Here is a 24,144-nt window from a genome sequence, read left to right as displayed (position 1 = left end):
TAAATCAAATGAAACATTTATTAATAAATGAAGCCTATTTTATTATTTCAAGTGTTAATGATAAAAAAAATTTCAGTACAGCTGTTGCATTTAAAAAAGTGAAACTACACACTAAGTCTCTAGCTCAGTGAACAGATGGACCTGACGGCTCCGAATGACACAACAATTGCGCGTTGTACAGTACATCTTATGAAGACCCGTAAATTAAAGAACTACTGGTTTGAAGTTAGTGATTATGAAACACGTGTGTATTCATAGTTTCAGCTTCTTTTTCCTTCCCCGACCGTCGGGTGCTCCGTCCATTTTACGTTTCTGCGTCTACAAGCAAACAGAAGGGTTACTTCTCACCACGAGACCAACACTCACAGGAACGGCACGACAGACACAGCACAGCTCCTCACTGCCGACTCCGGCACAGTAACAGGTACCAGACGCTCCTGCCCAGAGTAATCTTATCTCCTCATGTTACAGAACAGTACAAAATTGTAATGCTGATAATGAAATAAATTAGTAACTCGCAATTAGCAGCAGTAAATCAATACATCAAATTTATAAAATGCCCTCTTGCCAAAAGAAAGGAATAAAAAGTATTTTGTAAGGTTACATAAATACCAGACATTATCCAGAAACATTTATCTATTCATGATTTTCTTATAAGCTGAGTACTATTAACTAACAAGATAGCTTTTTTACCTTAAAAGTTCTGCTTTTCCACTGCTAAAGTATCACAAGGACAATAAGTTGGTCGTAAAGATGTAAAGCCATTGCTTTCCTAATGTTTCTCTAAATATTTTAAAATTATATTATTTCTAAAATTATAATTCCCCCAAGGTCAAGTGTACACCCTTGGCATTCATGATACATACATATCTCCCCAGATTTTCACAAATCCCCACATTATGGACTACCATCATAATGTGATCTTCCCCACAATTTCCAGGGGAAGGAGGAAGCCAGGTGCCTAACATCAGTGATAGCCAATTGTAATGTGCAAATTCTTTGAAAGAAAAAAAAAAAAACATTAAGTGCTCACCCAAACAAACATTTACATATCTGTGACTACTTACTGAAGGCTTTGGTCCTCTCTTCTTTTTCTCTGCCTTCTCCTTTTCTTCCAGTTCCATGTTTTCTCTTTCAATCAAGGTAATTAAGGTGTTACACCTCCTCTGCAGCTCCTGAGTTGCAAAATAAATTTACATAGCAAATTTGTATTTTCCATCTGTAAGTTTGCATGACTAGTTTTAAAAACAAAGGATGTTTTAATATGGTAATATAAAATCACACAGCCGCAATAGATAAAATTTTAAAAAGCAAAAGAAACTGATTTTCATATACAATCCGTGTTACAAGGATAAAAAATTTTATCAATATTTTGATTTCACTAAAGCCATACTACTGTGTGGTTTTCATAAACCTTTCCTTCACTTAAGAATTAAGTGAAAATGAACGTCTCATAATAAATGCAACACCACTTAGTGACTATGCTTGAGAACTGTAATTTATATCCAAACTTAAGTAATAGCATGCATATTTGAGGGTCAAATCAATTAAAACTAACTTTAGTACGAGGTGTACATAGTATTTCCCTCAAAAGCATTTATCAGTGGAATTATGGTAAACAATGTACCACGTCACCCTTCCCAATTTTAAAGACAGCCACAGAAGCCTATGAAGAGCTCTGCCTCGTCTCTCTCCAGTAAGCTATACAGCCCCAGAAAAGATTCTGTAGTACAGTGCAGCAAAGTAGCAGGTAACGCTGAAGGAAACACGAGTCTATGTGAATCCTTGCTGACTACCAGCTCCCTTCTTCCTTACCGAGCAACGTTGTCCTGTTTTTCTTTTGTAGTAAGTGATATCACAATCACAGCAAAATCATTGAAAAATGTGTTTTTATAAAATATACCATACAAGGTTTAGAAATATCTGCAATATCATCCCCCTTACCAGGCGCACTAAGGCACATATGCCAGAAGGCGTTAGGAAAGGGCCCCACCTCAACTGTTTATCCTATGGGGCCGTTTGGAGCACATTTCCCAAACTAGGGTTTCAGCAAACAGCAGCCCCCCTGGGAGTTTACTGAAAAAACCCCTCACGTGGTCAAACATGCAAAGACTGCACACTACCCCACATCTTGAGGATCGACAATTTTAAATCCACAGAAGGATATCGTATTACAAACATAAAGACGTTCCGACTGTGTTTATCCCAGAATATCCCAAACTTACGACTACAGAGCTTTTGGGCATTGTCATCGTCTTGCAGAACACGCTAAAAGTTAAAAGTTAAAGGCGGTAAAGATATGCAAGAAAAAGACTGATTCATCAAAGATAAACTTTTCTGAATTCTAATTTAGGTCATTTGAGAAACAGAACTTCCAACCGAAACAGCCAGATACGGAAAATAAAAACAAAACTGAGCATTAGATCAGTACAAATCAAGGGTCTCACCACCTTAAAGTGACCCAGACTCGGCATCCTTATGGGCAGATGCCACTTACAAACCGAAGTCTGCATGGTGCAGATTTTAAACTGCAATAACCACATTCAGAAGTTTAAACTGAAGAGTGACATTCCCTCGTCCGTAGAACGTGAGTAACATAAATATCAAAAGCTAGTCCTATCATATAGAGTGAAGGTAAAAGACATGTGACATTAAAGGATAGTGCCAATAAACTTAAGTTACCTATGACAGTAGCTTTTTAACTGAATGTGAAGTGTTCTAAGAAACTGATTCAACTTATGACACTAAATATTGTAACAAAAACTTACAATTTTCTCTTAAGAAGTTACCTTAGTTGGAGAGTATTAAAGAACACACTTACTCTGAGCTGTGCGCCACGTTACACAAAGGTCCCAGCACTCACCATTGCAGTCCTGGACTTAAGAAACCAGTCAAATCTGAACTGAGGAGAGTTGCGAATACACTGTCGCAACTCATCATAAACGTTTTCTTTGTCGAATCCAAGCTTATGAAGCATACAGATCAGAAAACGGTCCTCTTCTTCAGTATAGTTTTTTCCTTTGTTGGTGCCATATGATATTCTCAGCTGATGAAAAGGAGCTTTGTACCGTCCAATCTATCAAAGTCAGATTTTATATTGTATAAAATATAAATCCTATATAATCTGTATTTCAAACTCAGCTTTAGTAAAATTAGCTCTACATATTTTATCTCAAATGTGAACTTTCTATCTGTAACACCTCAATTGCATTGTATCACCTTCATCCTGAAAGCATTTTAGTCTTTACTGTTCTAAAGAGAAACAGAGACTCAGACTTTCTGATACTATGTAGGAGAGAGCTAATTCTAATGCCTCTGACTGACATGTATCAGCTCAAATACTGAAATAAATCTTTTGAGAGAATATCAAGGACATTTGTTTTTCTTTGAAGAAAATTTTAATTTTAAATCATCTGTCCTTTCCTTTTTAAAAGTTTTTTTAACTCTTAAATCTACAGATAGGATTTCATTAGTTGCCATATTTATTAACATGTAAAGTACCTTTGTATCAAGTGCTTTTTTGATACTAATTCTTCTTTGAATTCTTGCCTCTCCCCTTTCAATCTGAGCCATAATCTTCTCTATGTCCTGGAGCTCATTGCACCTCTCCCAGAACACAGCTGCGGAAGAGTCAAAGTTGGACGGATGAGATGAGCGGAGGAAGGGAGAGAGATGCTTCTATTTTATTTGCTAAGAAATGTTTCCAGTTCTCCCACAAACAATAATAGGAAGTAAATAGGTACTTATAATTTTACAGTTGTTTCCTCAACTGTAAAAAACCGAGTTAAACTGGATGATTTAAACAACTTCCAGCTCTTTAGTCTCTGCTACTCTGAAATTCTAAAGCAGACTCCATAAGCACAACTACACACATTCACTGGACAAGCCAACTGACTTAAGGAAACGGGCACGAAATAGCCAACACTTGAGCAGCTATGGAGACAGCTGAAATGTAAACGAAAGCATGTCACTCAGTAACCTATTCTCATTTTCTTGGCTACAGCTACCAAGCTAGGGTAAAAAAATTAAACAATTATGCCATTTTAAAGAAGGGAGCACTTTCTCAGTTTTTAAGAAACGGAATAAAACAAGACTCTAAGTTGAGGCAAAATTTAGCTTATCAAAATACATGATTCACAGTAGGAAACTATGAACTTTCCAGCAGTTCTCTAAAAGCCTGAGAACATTTTTTATACCTTGTAAAATAATAAAAGTTACCTGAATATTCAATAACTTCTTCTGGAGTTTTTCCTTCTACTTCTCTTGCTATATTTTCAATATCATCACGACCCCACTTCTCATTCGCTTTGATAAACTGGTTAAAATCTCTCTTATTCCAATTGGTAAATCCCTGCATAGCAACAGAAACAATATTGGGTCACAGCACAATGAAGACGGAAAAGATGCTTTACATTTTATCAGTGCTTGTAAATATTAGAGAAAATAATTTTCAGTTGTGCCTCTTTTATCTTTTTAAAATTAAGTTCTTTTAAAGTGGCAATTTTTCCTGTACATACATGTGCATTTTTACATTACATCACATACTGCTCAGATACCCAATTAAAGCTGAGTAGAAGAGAGCAAGAAATGCTGTATGAAAGGTGACATTTTTGTTGAGCTTTGACAGATCAGGAGTTCACCGGGAGGAATGAAAACATCAGTTAAAGAACAGAGAAGAGGAGGTGGGAAAATGAAGCTTTAATGGTAGGTTAAAGTCAGATTCTAAAAGGCCCTTACTGAACCCTAGAGGAGATGGATGAAGCAACAAAAGCACCAAGCAGAGATGCACAGTTGAGAAGTATGAGGCAGCAGCAACATGGAGACTCACAAGGAAGCTGAGAACACCAGAAGAAAGGTAATCAAAATGACACCCACTTCGCCAAGGCCAGTGCAAATGCATAATCTCCGCAACTACCGTAACAACTAGTGACAATAAAATCACAGCCTTCACCCACAGGCCCACACCTTATCCTCTCCAATTTCTCCATTTTGAGAGCAGAAACTTACACTTCTCTGTATACCCCAACACAACCTAACACAGTACCTTACAAAGTAAGTTACTAAATTCTGTGTCGATTGAAGGTTATACCTGTGTTAGAAGCTTCTCTTTTTCTTCTAACTCTTCATCATTAAGGGGTTCAGCTTCGTCAATTTTCAGCTGTTCTTCTTTTTGTGCCTGCGCTGCATTTGGTAGGTCAGGATTTCGAGGTACCTAAAAAACGTATTTTACTATGTCACCGATCAGTAAATTTTAGAAAAAATGTGATAGACTAAATTCTAATTTCACAAATTTTAATCCAACCAGGAAAGAAAACATACCAATATTTTACATTTGTTTGTAAAGTTCAAAACAAACCAGATCAGTTATGAACAAAGTATTATTTGTATTACCTTGTACCCAATAGTTTTTCTGTAATATAGAATTTCTTTTTCCAATAATTCAAATAAACGTGGAGGAAAGAACTGGAAATCCTGAACATTGGGTTGTTTTGGAGGTCGAGGAGCCTAAAGAAAAAGAAAAATAGAATTGTCCATAAAGAAGAAACTATTTTGCTTTAAATCTATCTCTAATCATCTTTATTCCATAAACCAAGACAGTTAATTTTTCAAGTAAGTGAATGCATATTTCAATAAAACTGAAAAAAACAATCAAATTTTAAATGCACAGATTCACAATTAATTTATAGACAACATCTTAACAATTCAGAACTGACTGAGGTACACTATTAAAAACTCCCACCACACTGCTGGGATTATACTCTAAGAACCCTGAAACACCAATTCAAAAGAACCTATGCACCCCAATGTTCACAGCAGCACAATTCACAATAGCCAAGTGCTGGAAATGGCCTAAGTGCCCATGAGTAAACGAGTGCACCGAAAACCCATGGTACTACAGTGGGATACTACACAGCAGAAAGAAGGAGCTCCTACCCTTCATGACAGCATGGATGGAACTGGAGAGCATTATGCTAAGTGAAATAAGCCAGGCAGTGAAAAGACGAATACCATATGATCTCACCTATAAGTGGAACCTAATCAACAAAACAAATGAACAAAAAAGAACCAAAGACAAGGAGATAAAGAACAAACTGACAGTGACCAGAGGGGCGGGAGGAGGTGGGTAAGTGGAGAGGGAGGCAGGGAGGGAGGTCAAGTCAAGGAACAAGTACAAAGGACCCATAGTCAGGACAATGGGGTGCAGACTGTCTTTGGAAGAGGGGGTTGGACGGGGCAGGGGAGAGCAATGGGTGGGGGAGAATGGAGACAACTGTAATTAAACAACAATAAAAAAAATCCCACAAAATGTAATTCTCAATCTGTTTTTATTCTAATGTAAGAAAAAAAAAATAAAATTTCCAGTATCTTTTGAAATTGTTGTGCTCTGTCATCTCACCTTGGGTGCTTTAGGTTCACTGACTCGAAGAGCTTCCCTGAAATAGGCATCAACTGCATAGTTGGCTTTTCTTTCTCGTTTAGGCGGTTCGATCCACTCTGTGAACGCAATCTAGCACATGGGAGGAAACAGTTCAAATCACCACCTTTTATTATACACAGTTGCGTATCTTACATGAATACGACTCATATTGTGTGTATCATTAAGACTACTGTTTGCAAATGAAAAGACAGTCATTAAATCCTGGACTCTAAACTCTGCGAGAGGAGAGACTACGATACCTTGTTCCACTGTGATTAACACATAGGACAGTGTCTTAAGTGAACAGCCTGAGCTATTCAGTAAGTATGTTTTGGCCAAATTAATAATTCTGTTGGATGAAAAAAAATGCCACAGAATGTATGCTACAACCCAAATTAGGAGAAAAATGTAGATATGTGTTTAGCCTAGAAAATATTCAGAGGATATACATATCTAAATGTTTACAAGGAAAACACTAGTATTATTTTTTCATCTACTCTGGAGGTACTTCTAATTTCTCTGTAATTTCAATTATTGCTTATGAAATTTTTCTTTAATTATTATCAGCCAATTATACTATGAAAAAGAAATTCTGATAAGGTGGTGACAATTTTTTGGCAATAATTTTAGTTTCAAATATCTCAAATTACTGTATACACCCCCACACAATATATTTATCATGTATTTTACAATATTATACTAAATAGTATACAGTACTCTTCATAACATAAGCCTTTAAACCATTTCAGGGCTTGTGAACTGAAAATCTGGCATTAAATTTAACATAAAATAAAAATAATTTAGATGTGAATAGCAGAAATGACTGCTGTTCGAGACAAATTTATAACTAACATTTAAAATTCCAAGTTGCGAGTAAAATAAAGCCTTCAAGTAATTCTAAATTACCTTCTGTTTTTCTCTGTAATCTTCCCCTTCGAAGTTATAAACACTCGACTCTGTATCCATTGTAAAGTTTCTAAGTGAGCTCTCACCCATCTTGGACAGTTTTTCATTCATCTCTGCAGTCTAGGGAACAAAGGAAACCCCTTGTTAGATTAAGAATTAAAAAAACATGAGAGCTATAGTACACATGGATTAGGCTTCACAGTACACAAAAGCTTCTTTTTATGGAAATAACTGTCTGTAATTCACATAACAAATATTTCCTCAGTTTTGGTTTAAAATGGTATGTATTAAGAACATTATCATTTAATCTATACCTCACCTTCTTTGCACCCCGTTCCAAGATACCATCAATATCCTCATCAGTGATCTCACTTTCCTTTGAAGCAAATACATGTGTTGCTCCATGTCTAATCATTTGAAGCATTTCATCTTTCCCAATTTTGTTCAGATTCTGATCCACAAGTCTTCCTAAGAACAGATTATGTTGTATTGTGTTAACTTAACAAACTTTATTTTACTGGAAACCTAGAACTCTAAATGTCATGTGTAATACTGTCATTTTGCCTCAAACATCAATCACTTCGGTTTATTCACATATGGTATGTGAAAATCTATTATTTTTTAAAAAGTATCAGCAGACGAGAGCATTATAAACACAAGAAGTTTCGGAAAGCAGAAAGATGTTAATACTAAACTCCCAAATCTATTGAGAATGGTGAAGTACAAAAAACCCCTTCATACCGCCAAATTTTATGTAAGGACCGAAACGTACATCTATTTCTGAAAACTTCTTAAGCTTAAGAACTGAAACTATTGAAAGCTTATTTTGAATACAGAAAAAACTCAGTATCAGAAAAGTTAGGTCTTAAACTGGCAAGAATTTTGCCAACTCTGTAATTTGTGTTTTCAAACAAACAGGCATCAAAACAAAATGAAATACCACACAGAACTGTTTTCACTCTCAGGGGCCATTCATGTACACCTGGCTAAGGCTTCAATATTTGTATTCCAACCCCTTGTAGTAAGTGCATAAAGATCCAAGCCGTTTTCTGCAACTGCATTAACTACTTGTATCATGGTTTTAAGTCCCTAATAGAATGCACAACCAAACATCTGTGACTTTCAAAGTCAGAGTATACAGTCGTCCCCACTTATCCAAGAGGGGGGACATGTTCCAAGCCCCCAGGTGGAAGCTTAAAACCACAGATAGTACCGAACCCCATATATAGTTTTTTTCTTGTAAGTACATACTTATGATAAAGTTCCAATGTTTCTCTCACATTGCTGTCTCTCTGCTCCCCCTTTCCCTCCCTCTCTTTCTCTACAATCAATAAACATACTCTCAGGTGAGGATTAAAAAAAAGTTATGAAATGTTTACTTCTGGAATTTTCCCTTTAACATGCTGGACCGCGGTTGACTACTGGTAGCTGAAACTGCAGAGTGAAACCATGGATAAGGGGGGACTGCAGTATCCACAGCATCTTACTCTGGAGGGGAGCCTATCACACTTGTCAAAATGTTCTCACGCTGACAGAAACTACTTCCCTGCTGGACAGGGAGAGGGCTTTTAAGACAAAGTGTTTCCGGGGTTTCTCCTGTTTTGCAGTACGTCCCGCAGTCCCTAAGACAATAACACAGAGCTACGCACCTGAGGCTTGCTGTTAGACTGGTAGGTCTACAAATGGAATTAACAAAGCCACTAGCACGAAATTTGCCCCAGTAAATTAAAAAACAAAACAAAACAAAAACTAAGTCAAAAAACTCAAATAGATTTTCTAAGTTGACTATATAGGAATTAATGTTACTTACTTTATCTTTTTTTATCCTTACCCGAGGTCATGCTTATTGATTTGAGAGAGGGGAAGAGAAACATCAATCGGTTGCCTCTTGTCCGTGCCCTAATAGGGGACCAAACCTGCAACCTAGGTATGTACCCTGATGGGGAATTGAACCCAAGACCTTTTGGTTTACAGGACGATGCTCCAAGCGAACCACATTGGCCATGGCAGGAATATTTTAATTTAAAAACGAACAAACGAACATGTTTTATAGATGAGAATAATTGAGAACAAGAACTACATCTAAACACACAAATAAATGTGAGGGGAAAAAAACCCCAGCTCAGTCATTACATCGCACACGAGCAACTTCACTCTTTGGCACGCCCTGGAAGTTCCCAGAGACTTTCCTAATTAAACACTGCACCATACAGTTAACACAGTTCTTGACCCCTTGTCTGAGTCACGTCCTAGCTGTGACATTTAAACTATAAATGGTGGACAAGTAACTTGCCTCTGATTCCAAGCTCAAACTGCCATGAAGACCAAAGGAGACAAAGGATGGTAAAGTCTGTACTATGGTTAGTATTATGGAATCCCAAAGAAATGTGACATTCACACGGAAATTAGAGACGGGTTGGCAAAACCAAGACACATATATGAAGTACTCGGTAAACACGCCCACAGCACGCCTCCCAGTCTTACAGACAGGTAAGGAGTACATGCTCAGAAGGCAGTATGAGACAGAAAGAAAGGAATGTGGGCTAAGCGACGGGGTTGGGTTTTTTTGTGTTTTTTTTTTCCATTTTGGCATTTTATGTATCCCATCACCAACTTTACTGTAAGGTTCCTGAAAATATGTCTTCCTTTTTAAAATCTAATTTGCAGTGAGAACTTGAAACTCCCTTCAATTAATTCAGAATAAAATCCTTTTCCTGTAGTCCTATTTACATAACTGTTTATTCCACGTCTCCCTCTTGCTCAATTATAAACTCCTTGAAAGCAAGACCAGTGGTCAGCTTCATGCCCCGTTATATTGTCAGCACTAAGAACAGTGCTTGGCATCTGCTGGGAGCTCAATAAAGAGCTGCAGACTAGAAAAAGAATATAATCAGCTTCTCTGAGGTTTGTTTTTATTTCTTCAGTCCCACTAAGAATAATCAATGGAGTGCTTAGTACACATAAATAATAATCACCACAGCTCTATTTAATACGCATCACACTGACTGCTAGGAATTTTATGTACATTGTCCCCTTTAATCCTTAAAAATACGAAATAGTAGCTACCTTTACCCCCATTTAGTAAGATTAAAAAACAGGCTCAGGTAGTGTAAAGAACTGCTAACTGGCAGAGTCCACATTCAGATGTAAACCTTCCTAAGCCCAAACCCATCCTCCCCATGGCAAAACCGAAGCTTACTCTCTCTGGAATACACATACTGCTGCCTGCTGGCCTGGTTCAGTAGATGCTGAATATGAGAACCCCCTAAATAATCCAGGAAAATACACGCGTCAATCCCACCCGGTAAATTTTGTAAGGTTCTGAGGCTCACCTTGTTGAATGACTATGGAATCCAGTCTGAGTTTCATCTCCGCACGTTCCACTATCCTTTCTTCCACAGTGTTATCAGTTATAAAGCGGAACACTCTGACTGTCTTGGTTTGTCCAATTCTGTGTGCTCGGTCCTACGCAAATTACCACACATTCCGAGTAAGTTAAAAATTCACATAGTACCATTTGTGTATACTGAGAAACAAATTGTATATATTCTCTAGTACAAAGCTTTTAAAAACTATGTAACAAAATAACTATACCTAAAAACAGATTCACAGTATGTGTTTAGTTCTTCAATTCTCCTTTTCTTAGTTTCAATCATATTGTTAAGTTATCTCACAAGGTAAACGTTTAGAAAGTATGGAACACACCATAGTGGCTGACTCTGTCAGAAACTACCAGATTAATTTTACTAGATTATGCCGACATAAAATACACATAACATCTCTAGGCAAGAAGAAATTAGTTTTTAAATGACGGAAGCTTTTTAAAAATCTTTTTTTCTTAGGTGTAAATTCAAAATGTTTTTCTTCCTAAATCAAATATAAGTTTTCACTGCTATAAACTCCACCAATATAAAAACATCGGTCTTTAAGTATTACCCAATTAACTACAGACAAATAGTCAAATTAATGAGAATTCATTTTCTGTTTAACTTCTGGTAAGTTTACAAACCACATCCCTACCCAATACCCCCGTCTGATTGATTAATTTTCCCCAGGTACCCTTACAAAGAATCCAGGAAGGAAGTGACTAAAACCAGAGATGTAACAGTTGGGTTTTTACGGTCACCAATATCATGGTCAAGTCATCAGCAGTATCTGTCTTGGAAATTTTTAAGTTTTTGACTAAATCTACAGATCATAAACTTCCTCAAAAAAAGGTCTTCCTTCCCAGGCCAGAGTGGATCAGTTGGTTGGGCGTTGTCCCACAACCTCCAAGGCTGCAGGTTCAATTCCTGGTCAGGACACATGCTGAAGCTGCAGGTTCGTCCCCTCCGGGTGTGTATGAAAAGCAACCCATCAATGTTTCTCCCCCAATTTTTCTCCCTCCCCTCCCTCTTTTTAAAAAGAAAGTCTTTCTGATCAGGTCAGCACCTAACGTGGCAGTCATTAGCAGCTCACCAAACCCATTTCCCTTTCCTCCTAGGGCACATCTGTAAGCAATTCCCTTGTAGTCAGTTATGTGATCAGTTCTGGCCAATGAACATGGGGAACTTCCAGATATGACCCATAAAAAATTTTCCTCAGCTCTCCCTCTTTCCCCTTCTGCCACCAGAAGACAGAGAATACAGCAGGACTCCAAAGTCCTCAGATGCGGCAAAGCTGTAAGATGAAAATACAGATGGTCCCAGACTTACGATGGTTTGACTTAGTGACTTTTTTTGATTTTATGATGCTGTGAAAGCAGTATTTACTCAGTAGAAACCTGCTAGGCTAAACTATAATTTTTAATAAGTTAAATGCACTTTTGACTCATAATATTTTAAACTTATGATTATGGGATTATGTCCCAAGAACACAACCCCACTGAGTCGAAGAGCATCTGTATACTAACTTAGATAGAAGATCACCTGCAAAATCGCCACTAAACTATCAAGTCAGAGCAAAGTAACATTCTACTGGGTTAAATCACTGGCACTTGTAGACTGTTTATTAGCTTGCTTTATAAAAAAATCTGCAAGCACAGAATAAGTGTATTTGTTACCTCTTACCATAGCCTGGAGATCTACTTGGGGATTCCAATCCGAATCATATAAAATTACTACATCGGCAGTAGCAAGATTGATGCCAAGACCACCAGCACGTGTGCTTAACATGAAAACAAACTTTGTGCTGTTTGGTTCATTAAATGCATTGATGGACTCCTACAGACATAAAGTAAAACAAATGTCAGACAACGGTTTTAGCTAATATTTTCTTTTATAAAACTCCCCTCCCTGGATTTTCCTCACTTGTCTCTCATCATGGGGCGTCTGCCCATCCAGTCTGCAGTACTCGTAATTCCTCCACATGCAATAATCCTCCAAAATGTCCAACACCCTTGTCATCTGACTGAAGATTAGTACTCGTGAACCTGTTGGTGAATACAGCAGTACGTTATCGGAAGCTCAACGGTAAAAAAAACTTCTTTAAAATTTTAGCGCTAACCAGAACACACACTGACCCTTACCCCTTAAGTTATCCACTTAATTACAAGAAAAACTATATTCGTACATTACTTATTATCCAAGTCAACCACTCCTTATGTTTTTCCCATTATGACATACATAAAAAAGAGTAATATTTAACAGCACACTAAGTAAAATAGCAAACAGTATTTGAAATAGAAATAGTATTTGTGTCTGGCCTAGAAGATCTTACCATCCCAAAGCCTGAGATCATTACCTTTTTATCACACATACATTTAAAAATAACCTTCTACCACCACACAGCTCTTCCACGTACATGGCCCTGTGTGTCCCCCCCACCCCCCATTCCCGCACTCTTCAACTAGTGCTGAAGACCCACCCCAGACTGCTGGACCATAAACGTGTGCCTCACATCTCCAGTGAGAGCCCTTCACTCATCTGCCACGATTCAGGCTATTCAACTGCCTTCCACTGCTTCAGCCAGTTGCACAATGCCTTCCCCACGGAATGTATGAAGACAAAAGCATCACTCTGAAAAAACGACTGTGAAATTGCCTGGGCTGGTGTCCCCCCTTCCACAACCCCAAATGCACACAGGATGTTCAACAGTCTCCATTTTCCTCGCAGAATTTATTGTAGCTTTCATTAATATCTGAGTACTGCCGCCCCTCCCCACCAACTCAATTCTTTTAAATTACTTCACTTTCTAAGACATTTTAGAAAGTAATTTCTATAAAAAGCTATAAGAAGGAAAAATAAAACCAATTCACTAGGAACTTTTACTGTAGGAGAATCATCTATTGGTATAACTATTGTTCTTATCAAGATACACAGTGAAACACACATGGAGAAATCCAAAATCTGAGAGGAGACAAGCAGTTACAATACAATAAAAAAAGTTTTGCTATGAGTTTATTATTGTTGGAGCTGGCTTCATACTAGTTTGCTTTACATTCACGTAATTTAAATAAGCCCGTACACACTCCACATATTCACTTTGATATAAAAAGCCAGCATGCTGTAAATAAAATTGCTTTGGATCCATGCACATAATATTTAACTAAATAACTGAAAACCAATATACCACAAGCACAACACCACTGTCTACCAAAAGATCTGAGAACTGTGCATAGGTGGGAAGAGCATTCTTGGCATTTTTATAACAAAAAGTTGCTATTTTTTGGGAAAGCATATATGAGATCTGTCCAGAAAAAGTCCAGCCATTGTTAATGTAACAAGAACAGTTTGTGCAACACTGATGTAACGCTGCAGCTCAGGACAGTGGACTGGAATGCACGTACGTGAATAATGACTTCCCTGTACTAGTCAAGTGGGGGTGGGAGACACCACTGAGTGAGCATGTGTACTGTGTGGCCATTGCATTCAAAATGACTTAAGCAAGGACAGCAACGAATCCACATCAAATTTTGCATTATACTTGAACATTCCTCCGCAGAAATTATTCAGATGATTCAGAAGGCTGCAGCTATGGGCAACTGGTGAATGGCAGCTTCATCACAACAACACGCTCACTCATGTATCACATCTCACACAGAGTTTTTCTGGCAAAACATCAAATCACCTAGGTGACTCAGCTCCCATACAGCCCAGATTTGGTGCCCTATGACTTCTGGCTTTTCTCAAAACTAAAATCACGCTTGAAAGGGACGAGATTTCAGACAGTTGATGAGTTTAAAATATGATAGGGTAGCTGATGGCGACTGGGAAAACTGTGTGAGGTCCCAAGGTGCCTACTTTGAAGGGGACCGAGGTGTCCTTGTCCTATGTACAATGTGTCTTGTATCTTCTTCAATAAATGTCTCTTATTTTTCATATTACATGGCTGGATACCTTCTAGACAGACCTCGTATAATAGAATTCTTCCCCCTCAATCCAGGGAATATGGCTGCCCTAATCACTTTCTAAAAGATTTAAGGCCTATAATCTGGAGAAAGGTGGAACTCAGACAGATATTCTAAAACATTTTACATTTCAACTTTAGGAAATGCCGGAGTTATCTTTTCAAAGTGTTGTTAGAACTTTAAAAAAGTTTTCACTACTTTTTAATTTGATACCAGTAATACATTTACCTTGTTCTTTTAATTTAGGAAGCAGCTTGTCTAACACCACCATTTTGCCACTGTTGGTAACTAGATGCATATCTGTTGTGTAAGGTGGACCAGGCTCAGCTCCATCGAAGAGATATGGATGATTACAGCACTTCCTCAACTGCATCAGGATGTTCAGTAACCTCATTTTGTCCATCTTCCCTGCGGAGTTTAGTATATCTATATCCTTCATTAATATCCGAGTATACCTATTGAGAAGAAAAATTCCTTAAGAGGTCTCAAATGTTCCCTCCCTAGCCCCTGCCACCTTATACACTGAATCCCCTTCCCCATCTCAACCCAAAAATACCAGTATAAACCACCCATCAACTTCTAAGGTATGGTCAGGCATTTACCATACATAACCTCTTTCTTTTGCCTGCTGTTTTTCTTTATTGCCCTCAATGTTCTAATGTTCACACTTATGCTTTGGGCCTTCAGGTCCAATATAGTATAAATTTATCTTGGGATAATTTAAAACAGCATGATTCTACATTTTAAAATAATAAGCATTAATTTGTATGTTTTAAACGTAATTCTGTTTTGTAGTCTGTTCCAGCAGGAGATTCATTGTAGCTGATATAGCCTCTGGGTAAGAGCACTAATCTGAGGAGGGAGTAAGAATCGGGAGAGGTGAAAACATAATGATGAGCATAAGATAAATACAACGTGACTTAACTATAAATAGAAGTATATGGGATGGGGCAATGAAGCTACAACCATAGGCCAGATTGTAGAAAGTCTTGACTGCACACTAAGAATTTAGACAATTCCCTGCAAAAAAGAACAGTCTGCCTAAATACCAAAGTTTCAGAACCTTGAAACCTCTGAACAAAATCTTAAATCCATACAACTCATACTTAACAACTGAAATTATGGGGCATGAAGTATTATTAAAGGTGGTCCTTCCAATCACAATTACAACTCTACTGTAAAGTTTACCAGTATGTTTAACTAAAAAAAAAGTATTTCTTTAGCACTGACTCGACTCGTTTAAGTTCTGTATTTTAGAGCCATACAAGATAAGCCTAGTATCTTTGCTACCCTATAAAAACCTTTCAGAAGTTTTAAGAACATTTAAGATGGTCTGCCTTCTATGATGGTTCTTTCCCAAATAGCACCCATTTCTTTAAATTACAGCCTTTCATGCCCTGGCCAGTGTGGCTCAGTGGGGTGAGCACTGGCCTGCGAAGCGAAAGGGTTGCAGGTTCCGTGCCCAGTCAGGGCACATGCCTGAGTCGCAGGCCATGTCTCTGTCCGGGCATGTATGAGAGGCAACCAACCCATTGATGCTTCTCTCCCACATCAATGTTTCTCGGGGATCTCTCTCTCACCCTACTCCCCCCTCTCCAAAAAATAAACAAATTCTTAAAACAAAAAGCAGACAATAAAGTATTAATATTATAAAAAAGAAATTACAGCCTTTCAGGACGTTTCCCTACAACTCCAACCCCTTGTGTAAATTCCTATCAATATTAAGGACAGAACTGAATATACCTGAAGTACAGTATAACCAGTAAAGAATAAGGTGGCTATTATATTTCCTGCCTTTAAACACTATACTTTATTAATATGTGCCAAGGTTACAGTATCTCTACATCTACTTCACATTGTTGATTCATGTTGAGGCATCACAAAATAAATGAATAAAAACTAGTACTAAGTCAGAGGTTTCTAGCACTTTGAATATCATACACCCATAAATCATAGGCAAGGAAAAGAAAAAATTTACAAGGGTTTTCAAGTATTTTAAATTTTGTCTTATGTAGGTATTTAAAAATAGCTACCATGTATCATCCCCATAATTTTGCAAAAAGAGGGGAAGGGAAGAAGAAAGGGAGGGAGAGAAACATCAATGTGTGGTTACCTCTCACGCGCCCCCAACTGGGGACCTGGCCTGCAACCCAGGCATGTGCCCTGACTGGGAATCGAACCAGCAACCCCTTGGTTCCTAAGTCCGTGCTCAATCTACTGATCTACACCAGCCAGGGCAAGGAATGGAATCTTTTCCATTAATTAAGTAAATATAGCTTGGCAGAATAAAATAAAGCATTAAATTTTTCTGATGTTTGTACAAATAATCTGCAACTTCATCAGACTATCAGCAGTCTACACGATCCAATATTTATGACCTACCAAGTTAACCATACGTAGGTCTCACATCTGTGCAACCAAAGCTTCCTTTTGAAAAAGCTTAAGTAGATGGCTTTCTATTGTATTCCCATTCAATAAATCTCAAGTTGAATTTTCAGATTCCTAAACCTCTCATCCTGATTCTATCATCTAATAGTTCCAAAATTTTGATTGGCAAGCCCTATGTTGTATGACCAGAAAACTCTTCAGGCTAAATTCAATCCAGCAAACAGAAATTCCCAGAAGTTACAAATTAGGAAAACAATATAGAAATAAAAATTAGGGAAGACTCAATAGTGATATTACATACCATTCCCTTTGCATTTTGCTGAGACCCACATAGATTTTTACTTCCTTTTTTGGAGGCAAACTCTTTTCAACATCAGCCTTAATTCGACGAAGGAGGAATGGACGCAAAACCTTAAGAGTAAAACAACAAAAAAAAGGAGATGACCTTATCTGTAACTTTAATTTCAGGATCTCAAAATTGCCTATTAATCACATAAGAAAGAAATTTATGTGCTTGAATATCATGTTAGTTTTAGGACTTCTGCTTCCATTTATATAATAACTTATTAGTGAGTTCCTGAAGGGTAATAAAAGGGTATGTAACTCACATCGTAAGTTATATAAAGGCCTAACCACTATACTGTACATATGAAACTAATATAATACTGAAGGTCAACTGTAATTCAAAAAATGTATTTAATAAAGAAGCGAAACAGAAGTTGGGAAAACGTTAGGAAGGTTAGATCATGGAAGGGGGGACTACGCCCCTATAACGGAACATCTGTAATTACGGGCATTTCTGGCTATCACACATTGGGCTTGTTAGGGGGATCTATCGCACAAGTGTCAGGACGCTGTTAAACAGGGAAACCACCTTCCCCCTACTGAAAGAATTATCCAGACCGAAATGTCAGCAGTTGACACCTCCAGTTAGGTCATGAAAGGCCTTATATGCCTTGCTTACAAGGTCTGGCTTTATCCTGCTGGCCAAGATTTTTTAATCTAGGAGTCTATTAGAAAAACTTCTCCATCTAGCAACTTTCACTAATGAATCTTCACAGGAAGGACAGAGCTATTAATTCACAGCAAAACATATCAACTCTGCTCACAATGCACTGTTAAGAGCTGCTTACACACAGTTACTGGATTTAAAAACAAATAGAGCCCTGACCAGTGTGGTTCAGTTGGTTGGGCATCGTCCCGCAAAGTGAAAGGTCGCCAGTTAGATTCCCAGTCAGGGCACATGCCTGGGTTGCAGGCTGGCTGGGCCTGGTTGGGCACGTGAGGGAGGCAACCGATCAACGTATCTCATCGATGTTTCTCTCCCTCTCTTTCTCCTTCCCTTCCCCTCTCTCTAAAATAGTAACAATAATAAGAAAGAACAGATGGAGCTTTGGAATGGGACAGAATCCCTTTCAGAATAGGACCTGTTAGATTCTTCTAAAGAATGTAAATGGAACTAACCTTTGGAAACTTGTCTATGTTAATCGTTATGCAGCTCTTCTTTCCCCCACTGTACTTTTTCTTAACCTAAAGGGACTACTTTTTCCTGTCATTAATCCAGGACTGCATGCCAGGTTCTAACACTGAAACCCCCATACACCATTCCTTCCACCCCTGTGATAAGATCAGTTAAGTGGCAGGACCAAGCAGACCTGATTCTGAAGCCACTATGCTTTTGCTTAACAGAAGTGTAATCCACTAATTTAAATCTCTACCATTACTCCCACTGGAGACAGGCTTTAATCCCCTGTAAACACTTACCATGTGAAGCCTCTCAACTAGCTTTTGATCCCCAAGGCAATTGTTTGTATCAAACCAGGAATCAAAGTCCTAGATTAACAAATAAAAAATATGATAAGATCAGAGATATTATTAACTACAAATATCCTATCATGCTAGCTATAACAATGATTACTAGAATTGTTTAATACTTGAGTTGTAAACCACAAAAATCATTTAGTTCAATCCCACTTTTCACATGTACATTGTTGTTAGCAATTAACTTTATAACTAATCTGAGAATCATATTACTTCCCAACATTTTTCTAAACATCAAGGTGACAATTTTCAGTGAAAATAGTTGGAAAGCAAGTTTTATAGAAATAAGTAGAAAATTAATATTCTTGAAAAATATCCTTCCTCGGTTTCAGAAAAGCTTCAAAATTAGAATCACTTTACAGTTTGTTCTCTAAGACAACTCAGATGACTCAAATACAAGGTTTCCAGAACAATGTCAACTCAATTAAATTTACTAAAAGTGGAATTAAGATTACTAACATTTCATCAGTATTTGGGTAGGATTTAAACAAGTTAGTTTTCCTTACCTCTTCAGTATATTTACTATATATATATTTTCTAAGTTAGTAAACAGAATCTTAAAATTCACTGTTAACTAAAAAAAAAATCAACAGAAATTATTCAGTGAGTGTCGATATAGTAAGAAAAAGAAATTACCTCACACAAAAATTTAACATGCACAACTAAAGAAACTTTCTGAGACTGAAAATGTCTTTCAAAAACATACATTTCTCTATTCTTTTAAAATGTTCCTTAACATACCAAACCAAAATTAACACCTAAGAACTTATTTGAACAAACATACTAACGTAGAACTCTTCAAAGACTCTCTCTCTCCCCTTCCCTCCAGGCATGGGAACAAAGGTTCAAAATGAACTCTGGTCAGGCAAAAATCTGAAATTACTAACAGCATAAACTCTTGACATAAATATTATGTTCGTAGGAACAACCAACTGTTCAAATAGCTAATTAGCCATTTCTATCACTGCAAGTAATCTATGAAGGCGATGGTCAGGTCCTACGTTTGCTAGAACATAAAAAAATGGCTAGGCAGATTTCACCAAATTTGAAGGCCATCTTGGGGAGTTCCAGATCCCCGCTTTGGGATCTAACACACAGGCAAGGAGAGTACGAAATTCACTTGGGGAAACCCCGGAGCAGCATCTTAAGAACACAAGCAGCCCACCTACTACTGAAACAAAGTCAGGTCAACAAGATCACCAATCAGGAATGCAAATCTATGCCATTGCAAAGAGAGAAAACAATGACGTGAAATTAAAAATAAAAGGCACAAAAGTAAATTTTCAGGGTGCATAAAAAACATACTAGATTACACCAGGCTAACTTTGTAAAAGCACAAAAAATTAATGATTTTTCCAAGCAGTACTGAAAAGCAGGCCAATTCTGTTACAAGAAAATGTATAGCATTTAAACAAAAATATCATGATTCTAATCAGAGAACAATTAGAAATACTTACATCAGCTGAATTAAAAACGTCTGGTAACAAAAAATTAAGAAGTGACCAGAGCTCATGCAAATTGTTTTGAAGGGGTGTCCCAGTCAGTAATAGTCGATTTGTAGTCTTGAATTCCCTCACTATCTCTGACAACTGAAAGAACCAAATTCATCGTTATGATACTCTACATACGGATCACATAACAGCACAAATAATTTTCACACCTAAGTGTCAAATTACCTTAGATTTTTCATTTTTGATCCTGTGAGCTTCATCTATAACTAAGTACCTCCAATTGAATTTTTTGAAAACAGACTTCTCTTTGATAAGCATTTCATAGGATGTTACACATACATCCCATTCTCCCGGTAATAAAACATCTCTGACAAAAGCAGCCTGTGTGCCAAAACAAAACAAAAAATATATATAAATACATCTATATCTATCTCTATATATAGATACAGATATATATATATATCGCATGCAGAAATAAACTATACATTAAATTTGTGGATAACAAGTAATCTAATACGTAAAAAGTATGAGAATATTAAAAGGGCTAGTTATTACGCAAGCATCTAGAACCAGCTTATCACTAAAGTTAACTTCATTAACCATTTACGTGTTGGAGTCATTTAGTAAAAAATAATTGATAAAATTAATCAGTGCAAAATTCAACAGATTCTTAAAGTGGTTTCTTTCTTCGATTCCACTAAGTCCTGAAATTCTTAGGAGGTGGTTTGGGCAAGGGGGTGGGGCAATCCTGCAGTTCTGCCACACAGTGGACTGGACTGAAGCAGTCTGCAGTAAGCATTTAATACCTTTCATGTTTACGCATGTACTAAGACACTGTTATTACTATTCTCATTTCACAAGCGAGGAAAGTGAAGCAAACAGTGGTTAAACAACTGGGCTCCAAAACATAAAAACCAACTTGGTAACCTAAAATACACCAAGTATCTATAAGGGGAGAAAAAAAATGTATAATCATCACTGATAGCCAAATGATGGGAAAAAAAATTAAGTACATAATCTTTAAATACAGCTTAATTTTTAAAATGAGCTTTATATTTTTAATAGTATTATTTCCATTTCTTCGTCTAAAAAGATGTGTCAATGCTTGGACATTTTAACTTATTTTGATAGCTATCATACCAACTCATTAAATTACTGTAATTGACTTAGACTACCTTTAAAAACTACTGTTTTATGACTAGTACCGTTATATGCAGCAATCTAAAAATCTGGCTCCTTAAATTTTCAACCACTTCACTCGTCTTCTTTTAAAAACAAAAAAATGCTACTAGAATGAGAAACTTGGATCTTACACAACTCCCCCAAAAGCAGGAGAAATAAACTATATTCTTACAGCTCTCTGCAGTCTATAGCTCCTTTTCCCCAGTATGATTCTTAACCACCAAGACAGTACCGCACTTGTAAACTACTACTATCTGTGAAGACCACGTTTATTATCGGACCCTGGGTCTTTCATTCCCCCTCTAGCTCCCCCCCTCTGCCAAACCTACATTCAAATTCTTTTAATATCCAAAATGCTAGAAACTTACTCTTTGTTCTTTATCTCCTATCAAACAAACAGACCTAAGTGTTGGCACCCATCGCTTGAATTCACTCATCCAGTTGTGTAATGTAGACTTAGGGACCAAAACCATATGAGGGCCAGGAATGTTTCTATAGTGTTTCATGTACCCAAGAAGAGAAATTGTTTGAAGAGTCTTTCCCAGGCCCTGAAAGATTTCAGAATAACCACAAAGCAATTAAAAACAAAACCAAAACAGACACATATTTATACTTCCTGATGTATACATTTAAAATGTATGTTTTTAATAGGTAACAAATGGCAAAATTTGGTGTCAAGTTTATGAGTATTGTCATTTAATCTTTGTAAGTCTATGAAGGAGGTACTATCTTACCACCCCAATAAGCCAAGAACTTTAAGTAACTTTTCCAAGGTCACCCAGCAGAGCTAGAACAGAAACCCATTTCTTTTGATTCCATCCTATCTCCAAGCAATTAACTGTTTCAGCACTACTGGTATATGAAAATGTTTTTAAACATTCACTACATAACAAGTAAACAACAAGAGAAAATGTTTTGTAAGGCAGACTGTACAAATTGCCACCCTGGAAAAAGTATTTATTGATAATAAATTAAACATTCAATGACCTCACCTGTTTTTTTATAGGAGTGAGGAGAAATGACCAAATCATTATGTTACAAGTCAACCAAAAGCATGTTTCTCAAAACGTATTTTCAAAACTGTTACCTTCATAAATAAAAAAACTCCTCATAATTGAGTTACAGATTCCACTTATACAACTAAAGCAAGCTGCTTATATCAGTTTGAGAGGAAATTAGTTTGCTACCAGTTCTAGATTATAACCAACAAAGCTATGCTATACAGTTTTCACTTTTACAAATTTATTTTACTCTAAAATATTTTACATTACAAAACATGACCTTCTTAAAAACTACTGACCACATACCATTTCATCTGCAAGGATACCATTGATGCCATTCTCGTACAAAGAAATGAGCCAATTTAATCCTCGGACTTGATAATCTCTCAGTTTACCCCACTTCACATCTAAGAACAAAAGAAAAAACACAATGCGCATTTTAAAGACAAGAAATATAAGTAGGCAGTACCTTGCATCTGATACTCAAGAGTATCAGCCTGCTGATTTCGGCCTGCATGGGCTAACTCTGACGTTCTTTACTAGGTTTTAGAATGGGAAATCTGCAAGCTCCAATGTTGCAAGCCCCTAAAGGTAGCTGCTGTGGCTTCAAGCAGAGTAGGAATAGATGGATATGAAAGATGATAATCATGTGCAGGAAACACGACTGTAGACGTAATGCCCACCCCAATTGCCCAGACCTCCTAACGTTACCCAGGTCCTGTTCCTGGAGACTCTGGACTCTATTTCCTTTCTAATGTCATCACAAATGTTTCTGACCCAAACAGAGGTTCTCTGAAACTTGGGTATCTCTTTCAGGGTTTACTACATATTCCCCCCACCCCCACAATTACCAAGTATACACATCACAATCACTTGATTTTATTTTTTTAGTTAGTACTTTGGTATCCCATCTTCTTTTGAAAAACACTACTTTAGGATGAAAAGCTAACCAGTGCTGGGAAAACTAGTTATAATGTAGGAATGTGAGAAAGAAAGAGCCCAAATAATTCAACTTCCTTTTCCCTTGTATGATCAACTTCCTTTTCCCTTGTATGATATAACTGTCTCGGGTCTATAGCTACATGAAAAAAATTAAAAATGGAAACTGAGTACTCCATAGCACCAACACCCCCCCCTACCCCCCGCAAAAAGTGAAGATACACTTTTTTCTAACCAGATCCTGGTCTTGCCTAAGTTTAATTTGCTAAGAATTCAAGTTAACAGCAATTAAAAAATCCAAATAGTATGTCCTGTATTGACCTTTATTTTTATATATGTGTATACATATATGTATTTTCTGCTCACAACTACTATGATCACACAAACCAGTCATCAGGTGAGAGAGGAAGGTGGAAAAAAATGCTAGGCTTCAGTAAAGACAAATGGAAGTTTCTGTGCCACTGGACAAATCAGTATTATATAGGTAAAACTTAAACCTGATTAACCATGTTTTCTTTCGGACAAAACCACTAATAACAAATTTCAGAAAATATTTTTAAAGAAATCAATACAAAATCATAAGATGCATAAGAGAAGTCTTCATCAAGCACCTTTATTTACATGTGACTTTTCTTGCCTCAGACAGATATAAGGCAAAATTATTGAGTTGTACACATTCATGCAGACAACAATAAACACTGGTATTTTATG

General features: G+C 37.1%; 1 protein-coding gene across 1 annotated transcript in view; it reads right to left on the bottom strand.

The window, feature by feature from the left end:
- Nucleotides 1–24,144, bottom strand: part of SMARCA5 (SNF2 related chromatin remodeling ATPase 5) — a 34,196-nt gene continuing 10,052 nt past the window's right edge. The window contains exons 5-24 of the mRNA XM_053910649.1: nucleotides 22,801–22,901; nucleotides 21,862–22,041; nucleotides 20,537–20,692; nucleotides 20,318–20,449; nucleotides 18,804–18,872; nucleotides 17,341–17,450; nucleotides 14,880–15,106; nucleotides 12,613–12,734; nucleotides 12,373–12,525; nucleotides 10,657–10,789; nucleotides 7,644–7,792; nucleotides 7,325–7,444; nucleotides 6,398–6,508; nucleotides 5,392–5,505; nucleotides 5,090–5,212; nucleotides 4,219–4,351; nucleotides 3,502–3,620; nucleotides 2,864–3,076; nucleotides 1,068–1,175; nucleotides 1–318 (exon numbers count right to left, since the gene is read on the bottom strand). Of these exons, the coding sequence (XP_053766624.1) occupies nucleotides 253–318; nucleotides 1,068–1,175; nucleotides 2,864–3,076; nucleotides 3,502–3,620; nucleotides 4,219–4,351; nucleotides 5,090–5,212; nucleotides 5,392–5,505; nucleotides 6,398–6,508; nucleotides 7,325–7,444; nucleotides 7,644–7,792; nucleotides 10,657–10,789; nucleotides 12,373–12,525; nucleotides 12,613–12,734; nucleotides 14,880–15,106; nucleotides 17,341–17,450; nucleotides 18,804–18,872; nucleotides 20,318–20,449; nucleotides 20,537–20,692; nucleotides 21,862–22,041; nucleotides 22,801–22,901 (2,639 nt within the window). The 3' untranslated portion in view covers nucleotides 1–252. The remainder of the gene's footprint in view (nucleotides 319–1,067; nucleotides 1,176–2,863; nucleotides 3,077–3,501; nucleotides 3,621–4,218; nucleotides 4,352–5,089; nucleotides 5,213–5,391; nucleotides 5,506–6,397; nucleotides 6,509–7,324; nucleotides 7,445–7,643; nucleotides 7,793–10,656; nucleotides 10,790–12,372; nucleotides 12,526–12,612; nucleotides 12,735–14,879; nucleotides 15,107–17,340; nucleotides 17,451–18,803; nucleotides 18,873–20,317; nucleotides 20,450–20,536; nucleotides 20,693–21,861; nucleotides 22,042–22,800; nucleotides 22,902–24,144) is intronic.

Source organism: Desmodus rotundus, chromosome 9 (genome assembly GCF_022682495.2).
Source record: "Desmodus rotundus isolate HL8 chromosome 9, HLdesRot8A.1, whole genome shotgun sequence".
NCBI classification, from domain to species: Eukaryota; Metazoa; Chordata; class Mammalia; order Chiroptera; family Phyllostomidae; genus Desmodus; species Desmodus rotundus.
This window is presented reverse-complemented; position numbering and strand designations above follow the sequence as displayed.